Consider the following 17,907-nt stretch of genomic DNA (forward strand, 5'->3'; position numbering starts at 1 on the left):
GATCACTATTAAGTGAGCATCTACCAACTTGACTTTTTTGATAATATTTCTTTTTACATCAAACTTTTGCTCTTCTCAAGAACATCTTGTTTTTCAAGGACTGTGAGTTGAGACTATTCAGGAAAATTTAAAAGACTTGCAAACTTCAAGTTGATAGGATTCCAGCTCCTGAAAAACTACCTACTTGATGATGAAGCTTAATGACTCAGGGAAAAAGCTGATGAAATTCACCAGCCTCTACCCACATAACCAGTATTTTCCTTGTTAAAAAAAAAGAAAGAAAGAAAAAGAAAAGGCATTCTGGATGTTCCTATCACACAGCTTGAAATTGGAATTGGATCCTATATTAAACACCCCCAGTTCCAAGAGGCAGAATAGAAGGTAAAAAGTGACTCAAAGATTTACAGTTAGTTGAGGTGAGTAGGGGAACTAGAGGAAGCATAAAACCGAGCCTGTGATTTCAAGAGCACAGCATTCCTTACCACCCAAGGCTTCCAGTTTGGGCTTCATGTTCCTGCATTTTTTTCTACACCTACTCAAAGCTTGAGTGTCCTGGGTGGTGCAAATGATTAACACATTCAGCTGCTAACCTAAAGTTTGGAGGTTCGAGTCTACCCAGAGGCACCTTGAAAGATAAGCCCGATGACCTACTTCTGAAAAATCAGCGATTGAAAACCCTAGGGAGCACAGTTCTTCCCTGTCACACATGGGGTCACCGTGAGTCAAAGTCAACTCGAGGGCAGCTTGTTGATTGGATCCAGGGCTTATGTATGGAAACTGGATAGAAGGTCTCTGAAGACTTTCATTTATCCTGGGCCTGGGTCATCTGTAGCTGTAGTATTCTAAAAATCCTTGTCTATTTCTGCTTTGAGATGGCAAAACTTACTCTCAGCAAAATGATGAAGCAGGCTACCTCTAGTACTTCAATCTCTTTTGGGTGCCCTGTGATCTCCTGTTAGGATCTATTCATTTCAACCCTCTATGCAGCCCACTTTCCTCCACACACACAAACACCCACCAAGGGGCTTCATATTTTGATGCTGCCAGGAGTCTCAGCCTGTGAAAAGGAAAGCCCATCTGATATGTTATTTTCACACCAACACACTGCTGATGTTATTGTAAACACATAGCTTCTGATTTGATTTTCAGCCACTGCCTTCATCCAGGTACCTTATTTTAAGTGTTCTGCTCTCTAGGCTCTGTTCGCTAATCATGCTGCCTACCTTTTATGCCAATTCTACCTTTCTGCCTAGTTCCGCCCTTTACGCCTTTCTACCCTTTATGCCAGTGCCTCTCAGGGGATGGTGCAAAGACCATCTACATCGGAATTACTTGTGGTGCTTGGTAAAACTCAAATCCTTGGGTTCCTTTTCAGACTTACTAAATATCTAGTGATAGGGCCCACTTACCGGCATTGTAATAAGCATCCCAAGTAATTCTTAGGTTAATTGAAATTGGAGAAGCTTTGTTTTATGCCTTTATTTGCATTGCTTTTTTTATTTCTGTCTGGAATGTCCTCTCACTATCCCCAGCTTCTGTCATGCTTCCAATTCCCTCCTTCTATGGAATTTCCCATATTCTTCCTAGTGTTAAAGTTCATTTAAATGACTACCACTTGGAGCCTGTGAATATATTAGGTGTAGGGACCATGTGTAATCCCCATTTATGTAATTTGTATGGTTCTTTATAGGTAGAAGCCATTCAGGAGTTCCTCCTAGAACTAGAAATATAGAAAAACCTGTATTTTACCCCCGCAAAAACAAATTTCTTATGGTGAACTATCAACAAGTTACCCCGTTGCCATCGTGTCAATTCCATCTCATAGTGACCCTATATGACAGAGTAGAACAGCCCCATAGGGTTTCCAAGGCTGTAATATTTACGGCAGCAAAACTGCCATGTCTTTCTCCCACAGAGTGACTGGTGAATTTGAAGCACTCAACCTTTCAGCTCACAGCTGAGAACTTTAATCATTGTGCCACCAGGGCTCACTCCTTATCAACAGGTTACTGGGGAAATATTTTTAGGCAGGGAATCTTTTTTTGGTGACCCAGATAGAAACACATGCATATGGAGCTGATCTTTTTTCCCTATGCAGGGTCAGACATCCTAGAAAAGCCATTCTTTATCTTCTGGGTAGGGGGTGAGCAAAATCTCATCTAAAATAGTTATCATTGGCACTTATGACAACCTGGCAGTGTACAGAGAAGATGCTTCAAGGCTCTGCTTCTAGGATCTAATTACATTTGGAAACTCTTGGTTGCAAGAGCATAGCCTGAACAGTCAAAGGTTTCTGGAACCCAGTTGTATTAACCTTTTCATGACTGGCAGTATATATAACAACCACTTGTTTTTTGTACCTCTGGGGTTCATTGGGAAGCTGCTGTCCCATTGACAGTATGTGCTGCTGACAGACAGGACCCTATTTAACAGTTTGAAATGGAAAAAACAGGCATGTGCCACCAATTACTGTTTTTACATGGTGTTGTATGAGGTGATGCCAAATCATTGAATTTTGGGTGGGAAAAACATGAATTTTGAAAATTTTTATTTGGTACACATGTGTACCACTGGACTCTGGGGATAGAATTTGTGTTCACAAGGGGTACACATATGTACCTCTGGACTCCAAGGGTAGAATTTGTGGAATGAGGCGTAAAATGAAAACTATATTACCCACCAAAAATTCAGACACGCTCAATGATTCGGCATGCCCTCCATTACCGAAAACACATAGTATCAACAAAAAATTAAACAGAAAAAAAAATTGGGGCATGAAAGGGTTAACACAGGAGCCTAAGTGCCTTAACCTGGGAACTAGAGTGTCCACTTTGAATAAATCAAGGTGTACCCATCCTCTGGCTTCCAAAGAATTCCTCCTCTTCTGTGATTCTCTCGTAATGGTCTACTCAAACTCTTCTTCCCAAAGAAGATCCTGTCTTCCAGAAAGAGTACTTAGTCCTTCATTCTGGTGATGCCCTGCTAGAACACGAGGAGCTTCAGAGCTATATCTTACTCATTACGGTAATACAATGGCTGGCACAAGAATGTCTAAGAAAACTTGGCAAACAAAACCATGAGTTATCATTGTGTTGCTTTTTACATTTCTGTGGATAACTTAACGCTTATCAAGTTGAGAAGTATAATGATTTGACTCCAAGACAGTGAATTTCTAAACTGCGTGGAGATTCTTGGAAAACAAAAAGCAAAAATAAAAACTTCGATCCATTGTTATTAGAGCAAAGTGCTGACTTGTTACCCCAGCATGCTGTATCATTCTCCCCAGCTTTCTACCCGTTGCCTGTTCTCCTCCTTTATTTTAGTGTTGCTTGTTCACTCCTAAGATTTCTTTCTGTTTTCTTTTCTCCTGAAAAAAAATTGGAAAAACTTTGAGGTTAATATATGACTTTGGAATGAATTATACCTCAGATTTCAACTGATAATATCCCAAATGGATCATCTTTCCCTTGCTACATGTTGCATATGAGTGTTTACAAACCATTGCCTTGTGCTGGTCAGGGGCTGACGGGAGTCAGGAGAGGAGAACATAAAAGCCCCTTGAGGAGATGGTATGAACCAGTTTCTGTGGTTGAGTCGACTGTGACTCATGGAGACCTCATGTGTGTCATAGTAGAGCTGTGCTCCATGGGGTTTTCGGTGACTTGATTTTTCGGAGGTAGATCATCAGACCTTTCTTCTAAGGTGCCATAATGCAACCTACACTCATGTACTCAGGTGGGAAGGAGGAGCAGCCTGGGGAGGTTATTCTAAATACAGAGCTCTTTGCCTCAAAGAACAGCATAGTTATCCCATGTAGCGAAAATAAACAAATGAGACTTCCAGTTTTGGAAGTCATTATAATATAATACAAAGTGCTTGGGTTTAGAACCCTAGTTCTGTCACTTAGGTCTGTATGGCATCAGCCAACTTTTATGAACCATTTATTTTTATCATTGATGAAATGAGGATAATGGAACTTCCGACTGTATTTTCAGGAAGGTCAGGGATTGTTCAGGTAAATCCTTAACACAGCACCTGGGGCATGGCAAGTGCTCAGTAAATGGTATCAGACATTACGGTCATAAATGCCCCTGAGTGGGGCCCTTACCCTGCTCTGTGGCTCTGGCATGGTGGATCTGAGGGCCATTCTAGCTGACTTCATGTGGAAGTCAGGTTATCTTTCCAATGTGTTCTTCTTTATTTACCATTTGGAGTCTCTGTTTCTCTAGTTTTCTTCTTCCAATCCACATTTGTATGTCAGTATGCAGAATTAAGGAGCCCTGGTGGCACAGTGGTAAAGAGTTCAGATGCTAACCAAGGGGTCGGCAGTTCAAATCTACCAGCCGCTCCTTGGAAACCCTATTGGGGCTGTTCTACTCTATTCTGTGGGGTCACTATGAGTCAAAATCAACTCATAAATTAACAGCAGTGAGTTTTCATTGTGTAGAGTCAATACATTTCAGCTTAAATTTTTGGCACCCTTTCCATTTTATGAGGCCCCCTGTAATAAAACTGGAGTTCTGGTGGCACAGTGGTTAAGAGTTTAGGCTGCTAACCAAAAGGTCAGCAATTCTAATCCACTAGCTGCTCCTTGGAAACCCTAAGAGGCAGTTCTACTCTGTCCTGTAGGGTCGCGATGAGTTGGAATCAACTTGACAGCAACGGGTTGGTTTTTTTTTTTTTTTTGTAATAAAAGTGCCTTTTGGTTGATGTTTAACTAGATATCTTTGCATTTGACTGAAAAGAGAGGAAGATATGCTTCTTTGAGAATGTCCGAAATGTTAGGACCTTCTTTGCAGAGCAGAAGATCTGGGCATTTTAGAAGAGATCAGCAAGCCAGGGCTGGTGTAGGAGGACCTATACCAGGTGTTGGGGAAGAGGTCTGGGCTCCAGGCTGTCTCTGGGATCAGTTTTTCCATCCTGGGTTGCTCTGCCCATGAACCTGCATCACGTGTTTCTTATACTCCATCTAACCCTGACATTGGCTTTTCAGTCTGATACTGACCTCTTGTCATCTTACAGGACATCCATTTCATATTTGGGAGCATTATTAAATGCAAATGCCCAGGCCCAGCTCCAGGATTCTGATTTGCTGCCAGAGGTTTGGTGAATCAGCTCTCACCCTATGAGAATTCTTTCATTCATTCAATAAGCATGTTGTGCTGTGCATCTTCATGCCAGGCCTTGCTCTAGGAACTGGGACTCTGTCAGTGAGCAAAAACAGATAAAAAGTCCTGTCCTCACAGAGTTTACCTGCTAGTGGGTAGAGAAAGACAATCAGCAGAGCTATTAAATAAGTTATTGAGCAAGAATTTAATAAATATAAAATATAGATACATTTAAGAAATATAAATTATTAAATTATATATGAGAATAAAAAGCACTGTGTAGAGAAATACAGCAGGGGAAAGGACCAAGGATGTGCATCTCATGACTTATCAATGATTTCCTTTTTACCCTAAAGTCTAAATCCATCTCTTTTTTTTTTTTAGCCATATTGCCTGATCCTTATCCCAGTTGTTCCCTTTGCTCAAGGATTAAGTGGGTGTTTTATGGTAGGGGATAGGATCCTAACTCCAGTCAACTTTGTCTTGGAAGTTCAGGCCGAAGGGCCTGACTCCCTCACGTGACCACTCCCTGCGTTCCTCTAGAACCTGTCCCATTTTATCAGGCCTCAAACAGGAAACTCTCATTGGCAAAAAAAAAAAAAAGATATAGCAGGGTCACTGCAGTCTGTTGTGGTCTGATGGCCTGAGGTTGCACTATAGTTGGGATGGTCAAATGAGAAATATGGTCTTTCTCTGGCATCATCCCTTGGTTGAGAAGCATTTGGACATACCTGCCTCAGTAGTGGATACAGATTTACGGTTGCTTTAACTTTGCCTTAGAAACAGATTAATTGCTTAGCTTGGAGACTTTAAGTCAGTAATAATTACATACAAGAGATTCCAGGTCCTGATGTAGGAGAGTCAAGAAGTTGCTTGGAATACCACCAGCTGTCAGTCAAAAGGATACCCTGGTGGTGTAGTGGTTAAGGGATAACAGCTGCTAACCAAAAGGTCAGCAGTTCAAATTCACCAGGTGTTCCTTGGAAACCCTATGGGGCAGTTCTGCTCTGTCTTGTAAGGTCGCTATGAGTTAATCAACAGAAAGAGCTAAGACTCTGGCCTAGTATGGTGCCAGCCAGGATGCCAGCCGTATTCCCTTTCTTTTGGGTAGTCAAAACTAGCCTCAGCTTCCAGTAAGGAACAGGCCACTCTGCCATGGATGTTGGTCACTTGCTGCCAAACTTCCCTTTAGTCCTCTGTGCTGTGGGAGGCTCTTTCTCACCCTTTGCAAAGCAGTGAGATAACTATGTCTTGCCAATATACCTTTCCATTCCTTGTAGATGTGACCTCCCCCTTTAACACAGGTGGCTGGACTTACTACCAGTTAGGTATGTTTTTACCATCTGTTGTCAGTACCAGCCAGGTGTATAATCTATGAGCGATGGGGTTGTTTGTTTTGTTTTAAAATAAATAAAAAATAAATAAATAAAATAAAATAAAATAAATAAATAAATAGCACACAGAAAATTATCTGAATCTCCTTGGTACGTACTATACAGCAGATTCATTTGGTTGACATGGTGGATATTACTAAGTCAGAACTGGCCATAGACTAAGAGTTGATCTGAAGCAACCGTGAAAAATCAGCCTTTTGCTTATACCCAGTGTTTGGTAGCTTAAGACGGAATGTAAGGAAAGCCAGGAAGCAGATACCTATAGCCTCCATTCTCATCTTCCTGCTTAATTTTGTATGGGAATATATATTTGAGGAGAAGGTTTTTGTTGTTAAGTACATTCGAGCTCATTCCGACTCATAGTAGCCCCATGTGACAGAGTAGAACTGCTCCCATGGGGTTTTCTAGGCTGTGATCTGTACAAGTCTTTCTCCCACAGAGCCACTGAGTAGGTTTGAACCACTAACTTTTCAATTTGCAGCAGAGCACTTAACTGTTGCACCACCAGGGCCCTTTAAGGAGAGAGTGGGGATGGTTAGTTACATAGAAATGCTTGAATCCAGTGACTGAGGTAAGAGCTTAAGAGGTTGGAGATGATAGGATGAAGAAAGAACTCACATTTAGATAAGATACATTCCACCCTCTCACAGCATTTGAGTTTTGTATTAATATACTAAACAAAGAGATCAAAGCCCAGAGAACTGAGCTACCATTCATCAGGTCACAGTTTTATCAATCCAAAACTTAAACTCTTTCCAGTTGCTTCATTGCCAGTAAGTTATATCAGGGTTCTATGTTCACTAATTTCACAAATTATAATGCTTCCACCTTATGAATACAGCTTCGATGGTTTTGGGCTAGCCCCGTTAGCCCTCCTTTTTCTCTGGTAGTAATACTGGATTTTTGCTGATCTGTCCACTCATGTATTTCTGGCACTCTTTTGCCTAAGAATATATTGGGAGACGTGGGCTGGGGCCAGGCTGAAGGACAGAACTTTTTTTTGCTGACCTAAGAGATTGCATTGATAGTGTGTGCATGAAGAGGTTTCCAGGTAATTGCTAAAAGACCATATAGTGAAGGGCAGCTGTCTCTACAACATGTCAGCCACACTTTGCACCAGAGCTATTGAAGCTTGACTGTTGGAGTCTCTAATCTATAAGAGAATAGCCAGGCTTCTGGAAACCTTCCACAAGACGTTTGCTCAGAAGGCCCTCTGAACCCTGCCTGGAAGCCAAGAGGCTTTCCAGTGGGCTAGCCCAAGCCAAGTTCAATAGGTCTTAAAGATGACTTCACACATGATTGAGGATGATATAATGTAGGTTAATTATATCAATCTTGGAGGCAGATCAGGCTTTGAATCTCAATTCAGTAGTTTACCATCTGTATGATTTTTAACATGTACTTAACCTTCCTGAGCCTCAGTTATCCCATCTCCAAAAATGGGCCAATAATAACTACTACATAGGGTTATTGGTAGGGTGGTTATGCATTGTACAACAGCTCCAGAGGGTGCTGTTCACACAGTCTGTAATGGAAATGGCATCACTAGGAGTTGTGTAACACAGCAGTGCTGGTTATTTTAAGTACGACATATAATGATACATGTAAAGATTTTAACATATTGTTTCCAACAATGTTTAAGAACTAGAACCTAGGGTCCTTACTCTTCCAGTCGACTGACTGTGATTTGCTATTGTGCCATTTTGAAACTTGCCTCTAAGAAGGAAAAAAGAAAACACAATCTTCAAAGGTCTGGAAGTAATAGTGTTGTCTGTTTTAGGGAATCGAACGAATTTCCCTATTCTGGAGCTCAGAGGGGAGACTAGGTCGTCAAAGGTCTGGCACAGTCTATTGAGAGCTTTGGGCTCTGTCCTCAGGACACCACAGGCAACCAGTGAAGAACTGTGAGTGGAGTAAGAGAATCAGATCTACACTTCAGAAAGTTCATTTTGGCCAGAATGTAAAGAGTGGAATGATGAGATTTGGCAGTAATTTGAATGGAGTGGTTAATTATATCAGTCTTGGAAACAAACACGGTTTTGAATCTCTGTTCAGTACTATTATCTCTGAGCAAATACTTAACCTTTCTGACCCTTAGATCTCTCCTGTATCATTTTGTAAATGATACAGGCATTGGGATCTTGTATAAATCAGATCCATTTTATAATAGGCGAAGCTGGTCTCCTTATTGCTACCCCGACCCTGCAATTTATTCTCCACTGAACAAGCAGAGACCCTTTTAGATGGAAAAATCAAATCGTATCTCACTTCTGGTCAGAACCTCCAAATGATTCCCATCTCCTTTGTGATAAAAACCAACACGCGACAGTGGCTGCAACACCTTCCCTGATCCATCCCCACTGCATCCCAGCTTATGAGCCCTGCTTCACCTCCCTCGCTCATTGCCCTTTGGCCACGCTGACTTCTCTGTGGTTTCCAGACTATGCCAAACACAGTCTCCATCAGGGAGTTTGTACTTGCTGAGAATTCTCTTCCCACAGATATCCACCAAGTCTGATCCCTTACTTCCTTCAAGACTGCTCAAATGACACCTTATCAGAGAGGCCTTCTTTAACCATCCAAAATAAAATCATGCATGTCGTGTGTGCACACACACACCTACAAAAACACACACACCCTGTCCTCCTTATATTGCTTTTTCCCCCTTTCATGGTAGCACTTTTTACCATCTGACCTTTATATTTATTTGCTCGCTTTCTTGCTTTCCATTAGAATATAAGCTCTTTGAGGACAGGGACTTAATTTTGTTCACTGATGAATTCTCAGGATCGAGAAGAGGCCTAGCAGGTTATCCTAAAATAGGCAGTCAGTAAATGTGGAGTAAATGGATAACTAAGGGAGGTGGAGCTAGGTCTTCCACTACTCTTGAAGCCTGGTTGAACGCCCCCTTGTTTTCAGCAGAGATCCCACAAGCCAGCCAAGCCACATAAAGACTGAGAAGCAGACACACTGACCGTGACCTTTTGCGTATTTTAAAAACATGCATCCGTTTTTCAGCCTTGTCCTTAGATTGGAATTCTACCGCTACAATTCTCAAGAATTCACTGTCTTCTCTTATATGGGAAAATCGCCGAAGAAGCCTATCTCCCAACAGTGATAAACTAAAAAAGATTGTAGGCTGTGGTCTCCAAGGGTCTGCCAGCACGTGCTGGGCCAGGAGGCTCTCCTGGGTCCTGATGTAGTTTGCAGTATAGGCCATCTGCTAGGGAACTGGGGGAGTGTGGGGTGGCTCTCAGCCAGGCTAAGCAATGACAGGCTCTAATCCAGCTACTCTTTTAACAGACAGCAAAACTGCGTTCTGACTCAGGACCTTTTTGGATTGCCTCTTTATCTGATTTGATAAATGGCCTCTCCTACAAAGTTTGCAGAGCAGGATTACTCTGACTTGGAGCATGCCTTCTTCTACTTAGGGTCCACCCAGGTCCTGGACACAGAGGTGGTGTACCGTCCACGCTGAGTTTTGGATGCGTTGGTGATAGAATATAGGGCTCTGGTGACCCAGTTCCCTGCTTTGCCCACCAAGCTTTGTGCAGCTCAATAACCGTAGCCATCTCCCTAATTGCCAGCAACCCTTCATCGTATATACACTTGGTGGTCACTGTCATTATGCTGCACGTGCTAATTTAGTTGGAATTATTGTTCTGCATGTTTTTGGTCCATGAACCCTCTATAGAACTAATATGTGTTTTAGAATGAGCCTGGAAAGTATGACAGTGACACAGAGATGAAGCATTTTATGGCTGGTAACGTTGATTTCACAGACTGCCAGGCTTGTCCACTTTTTCTACAACTAGGTCCAGGCCTGGCTGCCTCCCTTTCCTTTGTGGACAGCCCACGGATTTTACAACAGAACCTGTGCCCAGATGTGGAGGGCTGTATGTGAAGAACCAGATAGATGCCCAGGTGCTAATGTATCAGGAGACCTCGGCTTGCTGAAAATTAGAAAGAAAAGTCCTGTCTTCAAAACATGCTTTTAAAAACTGTACTTAATGCGGGGAAATATTGCATCATAGCAGAGTTTGTTTCATGTGTAAATATGACTGACGAGCATAATAATTGCAGACGAGCTTGAAGATTCCTTTGTGTTTCAAGTAAGTTTGGAGCCATAGGACATGATTTTGTGAAATACAATGTAAGGTATACTACGGAATTTAAGATGGTCACCAGACCTTCTGATAGTAGAATTCTTCAAAGAGTCTGAATTTCCATATGTCAATCATAATAAAGTGATTTTGGCAACAAGATGAGTTGCTGGAAGGTGATGTCTTAGCCAAAATTTAAAAGAAAATCTGCTTTAGCAGCAAGGAGAAATTTATTTAATGCTTCAAAAGTTTTGTTTTTTCTTATTGGCTATTAACGTGCATGAATGTGTATTCAGGAAGGCAAGGCTATAATTGAATTTTTCTTTTCCAATAAGTCGGTTGTGTGTCTGGCTCAGTGATTGGGGTCTACATGTAGAAAACCCACAGAGATTACAAAGACTTTACAAAGCACTGCTTAATAGCTGATGGTTTCTTAGAGTAATTGTGATTCACTGTAGATTTTGTGATGATCAAATACAAATAAGTTACTGGTAACAAGAAAAAAGAGTGATTTGTGATGCTTTGGATTTTCTTCTAATGATATGGTTTTTTCCACCCTCCCCCTATCTTATTTCTACCATTAGGTTGGGACAGTTGGAAGTCGTTGCAGAAAATGTTGCAATTAAATCTCTCACCCACCTTTTCTATGGGATTTCATCTGTTAGCCATTGTGGCTCTCTTATTTTCCCACGTGGACCATACAAGTGCTGAGAGCGAAATGGAAGGAGAAGGAAATGACACTGGTGAATGTACCGGCTCATATTACTGTAAGAAAGGGGTGATTTTACCCATTTGGGAGCCCCAAGACCCTTCCTTTGGGGACAAAATTGCTAGAGCTACTGTGTATTTTGTGGCCATGGTCTACATGTTTCTTGGAGTATCTATCATTGCTGACCGGTTCATGTCCTCTATAGAAGTCATTACATCTCAAGAAAAAGAAATAACCATAAAGAAACCCAATGGAGAGACCACCAAGACGACCGTAAGGATCTGGAATGAGACAGTTTCTAATCTAACCTTGATGGCCCTGGGATCTTCTGCTCCTGAGATTCTCCTTTCAGTCATTGAAGTGTGTGGCCATAATTTCACTGCAGGGGACCTGGGTCCTAGCACCATCGTAGGAAGTGCTGCATTCAATATGTTCATCATTATCGCCCTCTGCGTTTATGTGGTCCCTGATGGAGAGACGAGGAAGATTAAGCATTTGCGTGTGTTCTTTGTGACAGCAGCCTGGAGCATCTTTGCCTATACCTGGCTTTACATTATTTTGTCTGTCATCTCTCCTGGAGTTGTGGAAGTCTGGGAAGGCTTGCTTACTTTCTTCTTTTTCCCCATTTGTGTGGTATTTGCTTGGGTGGCAGATAGGAGGCTTCTGTTTTACAAGTATGTCTACAAGAGGTATCGGGCTGGCAAGCAGAGGGGGATGATTATTGAACATGAAGGAGACAGGCCACCTTCCAAGACCGAAATTGAAATGGATGGGAAAGTGGTCAATTCTCATGTTGACAATTTCTTGGATGGCGCTCTGGTGCTGGAGGTTGATGAGAGGGACCAAGATGATGAAGAGGCTAGGCGAGAAATGGCTAGGATCCTGAAGGAACTCAAGCAGAAGCATCCGGACAAAGAAATAGAGCAATTAATAGAATTAGCTAACTACCAAGTCCTAAGTCAGCAACAAAAGAGTCGAGCATTTTACCGCATTCAGGCTACTCGCTTGATGACGGGAGCTGGCAACATTTTAAAGAGGCATGCAGCTGACCAAGCAAGGAAGGCTGTCAGCATGCACGAGGTCAACACTGAGGTTGCAGAAAATGATCCAGTTAGTAAGATCTTCTTTGAGCAAGGGACATATCAGTGTCTAGAGAACTGTGGGACCGTGGCCCTGACCATAATCCGCCGAGGTGGCGATTTGACCAACACTGTGTTTGTTGACTTCAGAACAGAGGATGGCACAGCCAATGCTGGGTCTGATTATGAATTTACTGAAGGAACTGTAGTCTTTAAGCCCGGTGAGACCCAGAAGGAGGTCAGAGTTGGCATCATCGATGATGATATCTTTGAGGAGGACGAAAATTTCCTTGTGCATCTCAGCAATGTCAAAGTGTCTTCTGAAGCTTCGGAAGATGGCATACTGGAAGCCAATCATGTCTCCGCACTTGCTTGCCTCGGATCTCCCTCTACTGCCACCGTGACGATTTTTGATGATGACCACGCAGGCATCTTTACTTTTGAGGAACCTGTGACTCATGTGAGCGAGAGTATTGGCATCATGGAGGTGAAAGTATTGAGAACATCCGGAGCACGAGGAAATGTCATCGTTCCCTATAAAACCATTGAAGGGACTGCCAGAGGTGGAGGAGAAGACTTTGAGGACACTTGTGGAGAGCTCGAATTCCAGAATGATGAAATTGTGTAAGTTCTCTTTTTTATATTTGTGGTTGGGTGTGCTTGTGAGTGTGAACGTTTGTGTAACTAAATGAGGAATGGAATAATTATCATACAAGACTACTTTCAAAATATCAGTCCTTGCTTGAGTGCTACTTGTCGGTATGCTGTAAAAAAAAAAAATTTTTTTTTTTATACGCGCAGATAATTAATTTGACGTCAGTTGATTTGATATCAAGATTTTAAATTTGCTTTTGTACTTGACATATTTTAAGTACATTATAATGTAATGAATATAGTGACAGTTTATCAGACTGGTTACGATGGGTTGAAAATTTTGTATTCTGTTTTGAATTCTGTAATACATACACAGAAAAAGAACACTTAAGACATTGAAAGAAGGTCCCTAACTTCATTGCTGAATACGAATTGGGAAAGCACTAAAAGGAAACAAACACTTCTGGAAAGAATTTCTTGGCTCCCAGAACTGGCTGGAAATATATGTTGCTTTTATCTGAACTTGTTTTTTGTGACAATTTAAGATAATGTTTCTTCTCAAATGCTTATGTTTAATTGTGATATAATGTCCAAACCTGCTTTTTTCCAGCTTCATGCCAACTTGGGAAAACTATACAGCTCTTAATTAGTTCCAGTTTGATTTTACTTTATATTACTGAATAAACCCTTTTGCCCCACCCACGTGGTGATGGGGGGATAGATAACGTTCTGTCCAAGTATCCTAGTTGACAGGGAACAGGTCAGAGAGAAGAAGTGGGGGACGATGTCATCTTCCTGTTGGCACTTTGCGGTGACACTGTGCCCATGGTTTCTCGTACCACGGATTGCCCATTGTGCAGTAACTCTTCCACTGAGAGCTGCTGTTACAGAGCTGAGCCTCCTCTGTGCCTGGGAGAGGGCATTGCATTCCACTCTCCTAAACTAGACCAGAAAATTTGACTCCATGAGCCATGTCCAAACTAGAGGGAAGGAAGGAAGGAAGAAATGAAGCTATTTATAATGTCTATAAGGCAACCAAAGACATTAAAATGAACAAAAGTTATGTTGATTGAATCACTGGCAATTTAGGAATTTCAGGAAACAAAAATATTTAAAATAGAGCTGGTTCTAAAAAGAGTTCACTCTGGTGGTGATGGCATGTAATGTGTCAAAGGGCAAGTATGTGCTCTTCATGAAATTTTTCCCATTGAATGTTAGGAAAACAAACAAAAAGGGGAGGAAGAGGGAAAGACGGAGCAAACAGATTTTCTGGAAAGAGGCTTCCAATGTCCTTACATCTCTTTCATGTTGATTATAGAGACGAACAGTTACTGCATAAGATATCATAAGGAAGTCGAACAAAACTGAGATGATATCTATCGTCTGGTGTGTATGTGTGTGTGTGGTGGGGATAGTTTTTTTTGACAATATTTGTTTTACATTGATTCTTGTGTTGTCAATATTTCACTTACAGAGGTGTATTTTACTGGGACACTTATTTTATTGAAATATGGTGGTTCTGTAGCAAATGAACATCCTGCCTAACCCACGGGGATTTTTCCAAAAGGCTCGTGTTGAACTGTTGAACGTGATCCTGCCCGTGTTAGGACACAAACTTAATTCTGTTGCTAAGAATTCTTTTCCGTTATATTTTCTAAAATCGTTTGAATTATTGAATCCTGTTTTAGATAGCACTTGTCATGCATACAGAGGTGTATTGCAGGCCATTAAAGGGGCATTGCATGTTATTAAATGAACTCACAAGACTCGCTCTGAAATACAACAAAACGGTGTTTTACTTCGGATATATTCTCATGGAAATTTGGTCTTCCTTTCTCTTAATAATAATGGCTCCGTACTTGCTTATTTGTGAAACAGGCTTTCTCTATGTTCTCTGCTGTCCAGGAGTTTTATCAAACCATAAATAAATAACCTTCTTTTGGGCACAGTGCAGAAGAACGAGGACGGGAAGGGAACTGACAGTGATTTGATGAAATAATTTATTCTGCCAAGCTCCATTTGAAATATTCACCCTATGCAATTAAGTTGATCTTACTCTTGCTGAGGAAGGAATATTGCCAAACACTAGCTTTAGAAAATCAGATTTCTTGTGAAAATTTGGTGAGCATGAGTGGAATCATCTGGATGCCATCTTTGTGTCTATATAGTTAGGGGTATTCTAGATCAAGTGCCAGTCTGTAGTTCTGTAAAACTCTTACTGTATTTTATTCAGTAAGCTGGTATGTGGTAACTTAGAAAAGGCAAAGTATTTTATCTATAAGTGGAATGAAATTACAGCCATACATTCTTTTTCTTTATAGGATTTTAATTTTAAAGTGTTTTCACCTTGACTCCATAGAGCGTTACTATTAACAACTTATTGTAGGTGCTTAATAGGTTTCTTGATTGACTAAATTTATTTGGTTGACAGGGACTTAGCCTTCAGCTAAACACCGATGATTTAAACACAATGTTTCTGGAAAAATACCAAAGATATGGAGTTGTGCTGGGCTCTTAGCAAATTGGAAACCATTACTATTTTTTTGTGGATCAGTTTTCCTTTGGTGGTTGTCTCCAATGCCAAGTCCACAAGTCATATCTAAGTACAAGGCAGTGAAGTTGGGCTATGTAGACTAAACCCAGCTTATCTTTATGAGTTTATAGTTCATCTAATTGCTGAGTTTTTCTTGAGAAACGACTTTCTTAAAAACCTACGATACTTAGATGGGGTTATTGACACCACAGAGCTTTATTATTTGAAAGATCTTATTAAAAAAAAAAAAATACCGTGCAGAAAGCCAGAATTTACGACTCTTCCCAGAGCACCATAAAGAGATTCCTGGAAAAGCCTGGATTTAAAGGTTATCTAATTTTAAGGGGCCATTAACCAAGGTGGAAATAGAGTCCAATCTGATCAGGGACGGAGATAAAGAGGCAGTACAGCATTTTTGATTCTTTGGATCCTGGCTTTAAGAACAAGATAGATTCCTAATCTTTGATGTTATTTTTAGTGTAGAAGAAGCCATTTAAATTTATAATATAAGCATGTCCTTCCCTGTTCATTCATGTTTTTACATAAACGAGTTGAACTATTTCAACTTGACCTTTTGAAAGATCAAAATGTGGATTTGAGAAAAATACTGATAAGTGATATGTAGTGCTTATACAAACCAAACCAAACCTACTGCCATCAAGTCGATTCCGACTCATAGCAACCCTATAGGACAGAGTAGGACTGCCCCATAGAGTTTCCAAGGAGCACCTGGTGGATTCAAACTGCCGACCTCTTGGTTAGCAGCCATAGTACTTAACCACTACGCCACCAGGGTTTCCTGTAGTGCTTATAGTCTCTAATAAAGTGTGTTCTGAACAAAACGTTTTAAAATTACAATGCAAAAGCCCATTCAGTAGATACAAGGTCAATCAGTGACAGATACCAAACCCACGCCAGCTAATCCGGACTTCAGTAAGGAATCCTGCCTAATGCTAACAGCTGATAAAAAATAAAATAAAGAATATGCTAATTTGATTTGTGGTTTGGTAGGTGATATCCACAGATTTGAAGTGCTACTAATGATTGTTCTTTAATGATGCTAGTTTAGTGGTAGTAATTACTATGCAATGTTGTTTAGTCTTCTAACATTAGCTTGATTGTCCTGGGAAAATGTTAAGGTTAATTAACTTGTGTAGCTACAAATCAAATTTAATTACTTAGCTATAGTCCAATAATCATATTATTTTTGGAAGAAGACACAAAAGATCATGAGTATTTTACTGTTATGTATCTAAAATGCAGAGTTCAAAAAACGAAGTATGTAATTGGAAATTTACATAATATGTTGCTTAGCAAATTAGTTTCACTGGAGGTGCCTGGCCACAGCATAATTCATTAAACAGTGAGTCTCTCCAAAAAATTAATTTTGTTTTAACAATTCTTACATTTTCAAGCATAGCTGTAACTTCATTAACCCTAAGAAAGACAATATGCTGGACATTTCAACAAATAGAGCTCTTTGACACTTAACTATTTATCTCACATTTTTAAAGAAAAATAAAGATTAATGAAATAAGATTTCAGCATTACACAGGTTCTATGAGAATATTCATGGTGACTCATAGCGACCCTTTAGGACAGAGCAGAACCGCCCCATAGTATTTTCAAGCAGCGGCTGACAGATTTGAACTGCCAATCTTTTGATTAGTACCCAAGCTGTTAACAACTGCGCTCACGATAGGGTAGCTATGAATCCGAATTGGCTTAACAACAGGTTTATGCGAATATTATTATGATGTTTCAAAGATGATAAATATTTTGTTTTTCTTCTTCATAATACCAGTATTATTACCTGGCTCTCTGGAATTCCAAGGGGTAAGACCTACCTATGCAGGATAGCGTTTTTATTCTAAGAGTACAAAAAATCTGTAATACAAGAAGGGAGCCAGCTGTAAAAAGAAGAAACAAAATATTTAAAAAACTTGAAAAGATCAGAAGAAAAAAACAGTTGTGTGTGGGATAAATCAGAAATGATAAAAATACTAGCGAAAATAAGGTTAGAAACGCTATTAGTTTATACCACCTTGAGTCCCACATAGTCCAGACTTACTTTATAGGCAAAGAATTTTATCTGCTACTTACAGTGGGGTTCCATTTGGTTGACTCCATCTTACGTGGGTTCTGAACTAAGTTGAATACCTCATTTTTTTTTTTTTTTTAGTTTTTATTGCCTTTTACTATCAATCCGATCCTTTTTGACCTTTGAGGGTTAGAAACATTTCATATAAACTACTTTTTTTTTTTTTTTTTTACAAATATGATGACCTCAGCACATTACCCACTGTACTTCATAAGTGTAGTTCATCACAACTCAAATACGTCCTGAGTCAGGGACTACCTGTGTTAAAATGACGGAAGCACAATGT

At 40.4% G+C, this 17,907-nt stretch overlaps 1 protein-coding gene across 5 annotated transcripts in view; it reads left to right on the forward strand.

The window, feature by feature from the left end:
* The window catches only part of SLC8A1 (solute carrier family 8 member A1), a 385,219-nt gene that overhangs the window by 11,746 nt on the left and 355,566 nt on the right, over window positions 1-17,907 (forward strand). For all 5 annotated transcript variants that reach the window (XM_023555308.2, XM_010595894.3, XM_064277171.1 and 2 more), the window contains exon 2: window positions 11,190-13,017. In XM_023555308.2, coding sequence (XP_023411076.1) covers window positions 11,219-13,017 — 1,799 coding nt within the window. In that variant the 5' untranslated portion in view covers window positions 11,190-11,218. The remainder of the gene's footprint in view (window positions 1-11,189; window positions 13,018-17,907) is intronic.

Source organism: Loxodonta africana, chromosome 26 (genome assembly GCF_030014295.1).
Source record: "Loxodonta africana isolate mLoxAfr1 chromosome 26, mLoxAfr1.hap2, whole genome shotgun sequence".
Classification (NCBI taxonomy): Eukaryota; Metazoa; Chordata; class Mammalia; order Proboscidea; family Elephantidae; genus Loxodonta; species Loxodonta africana.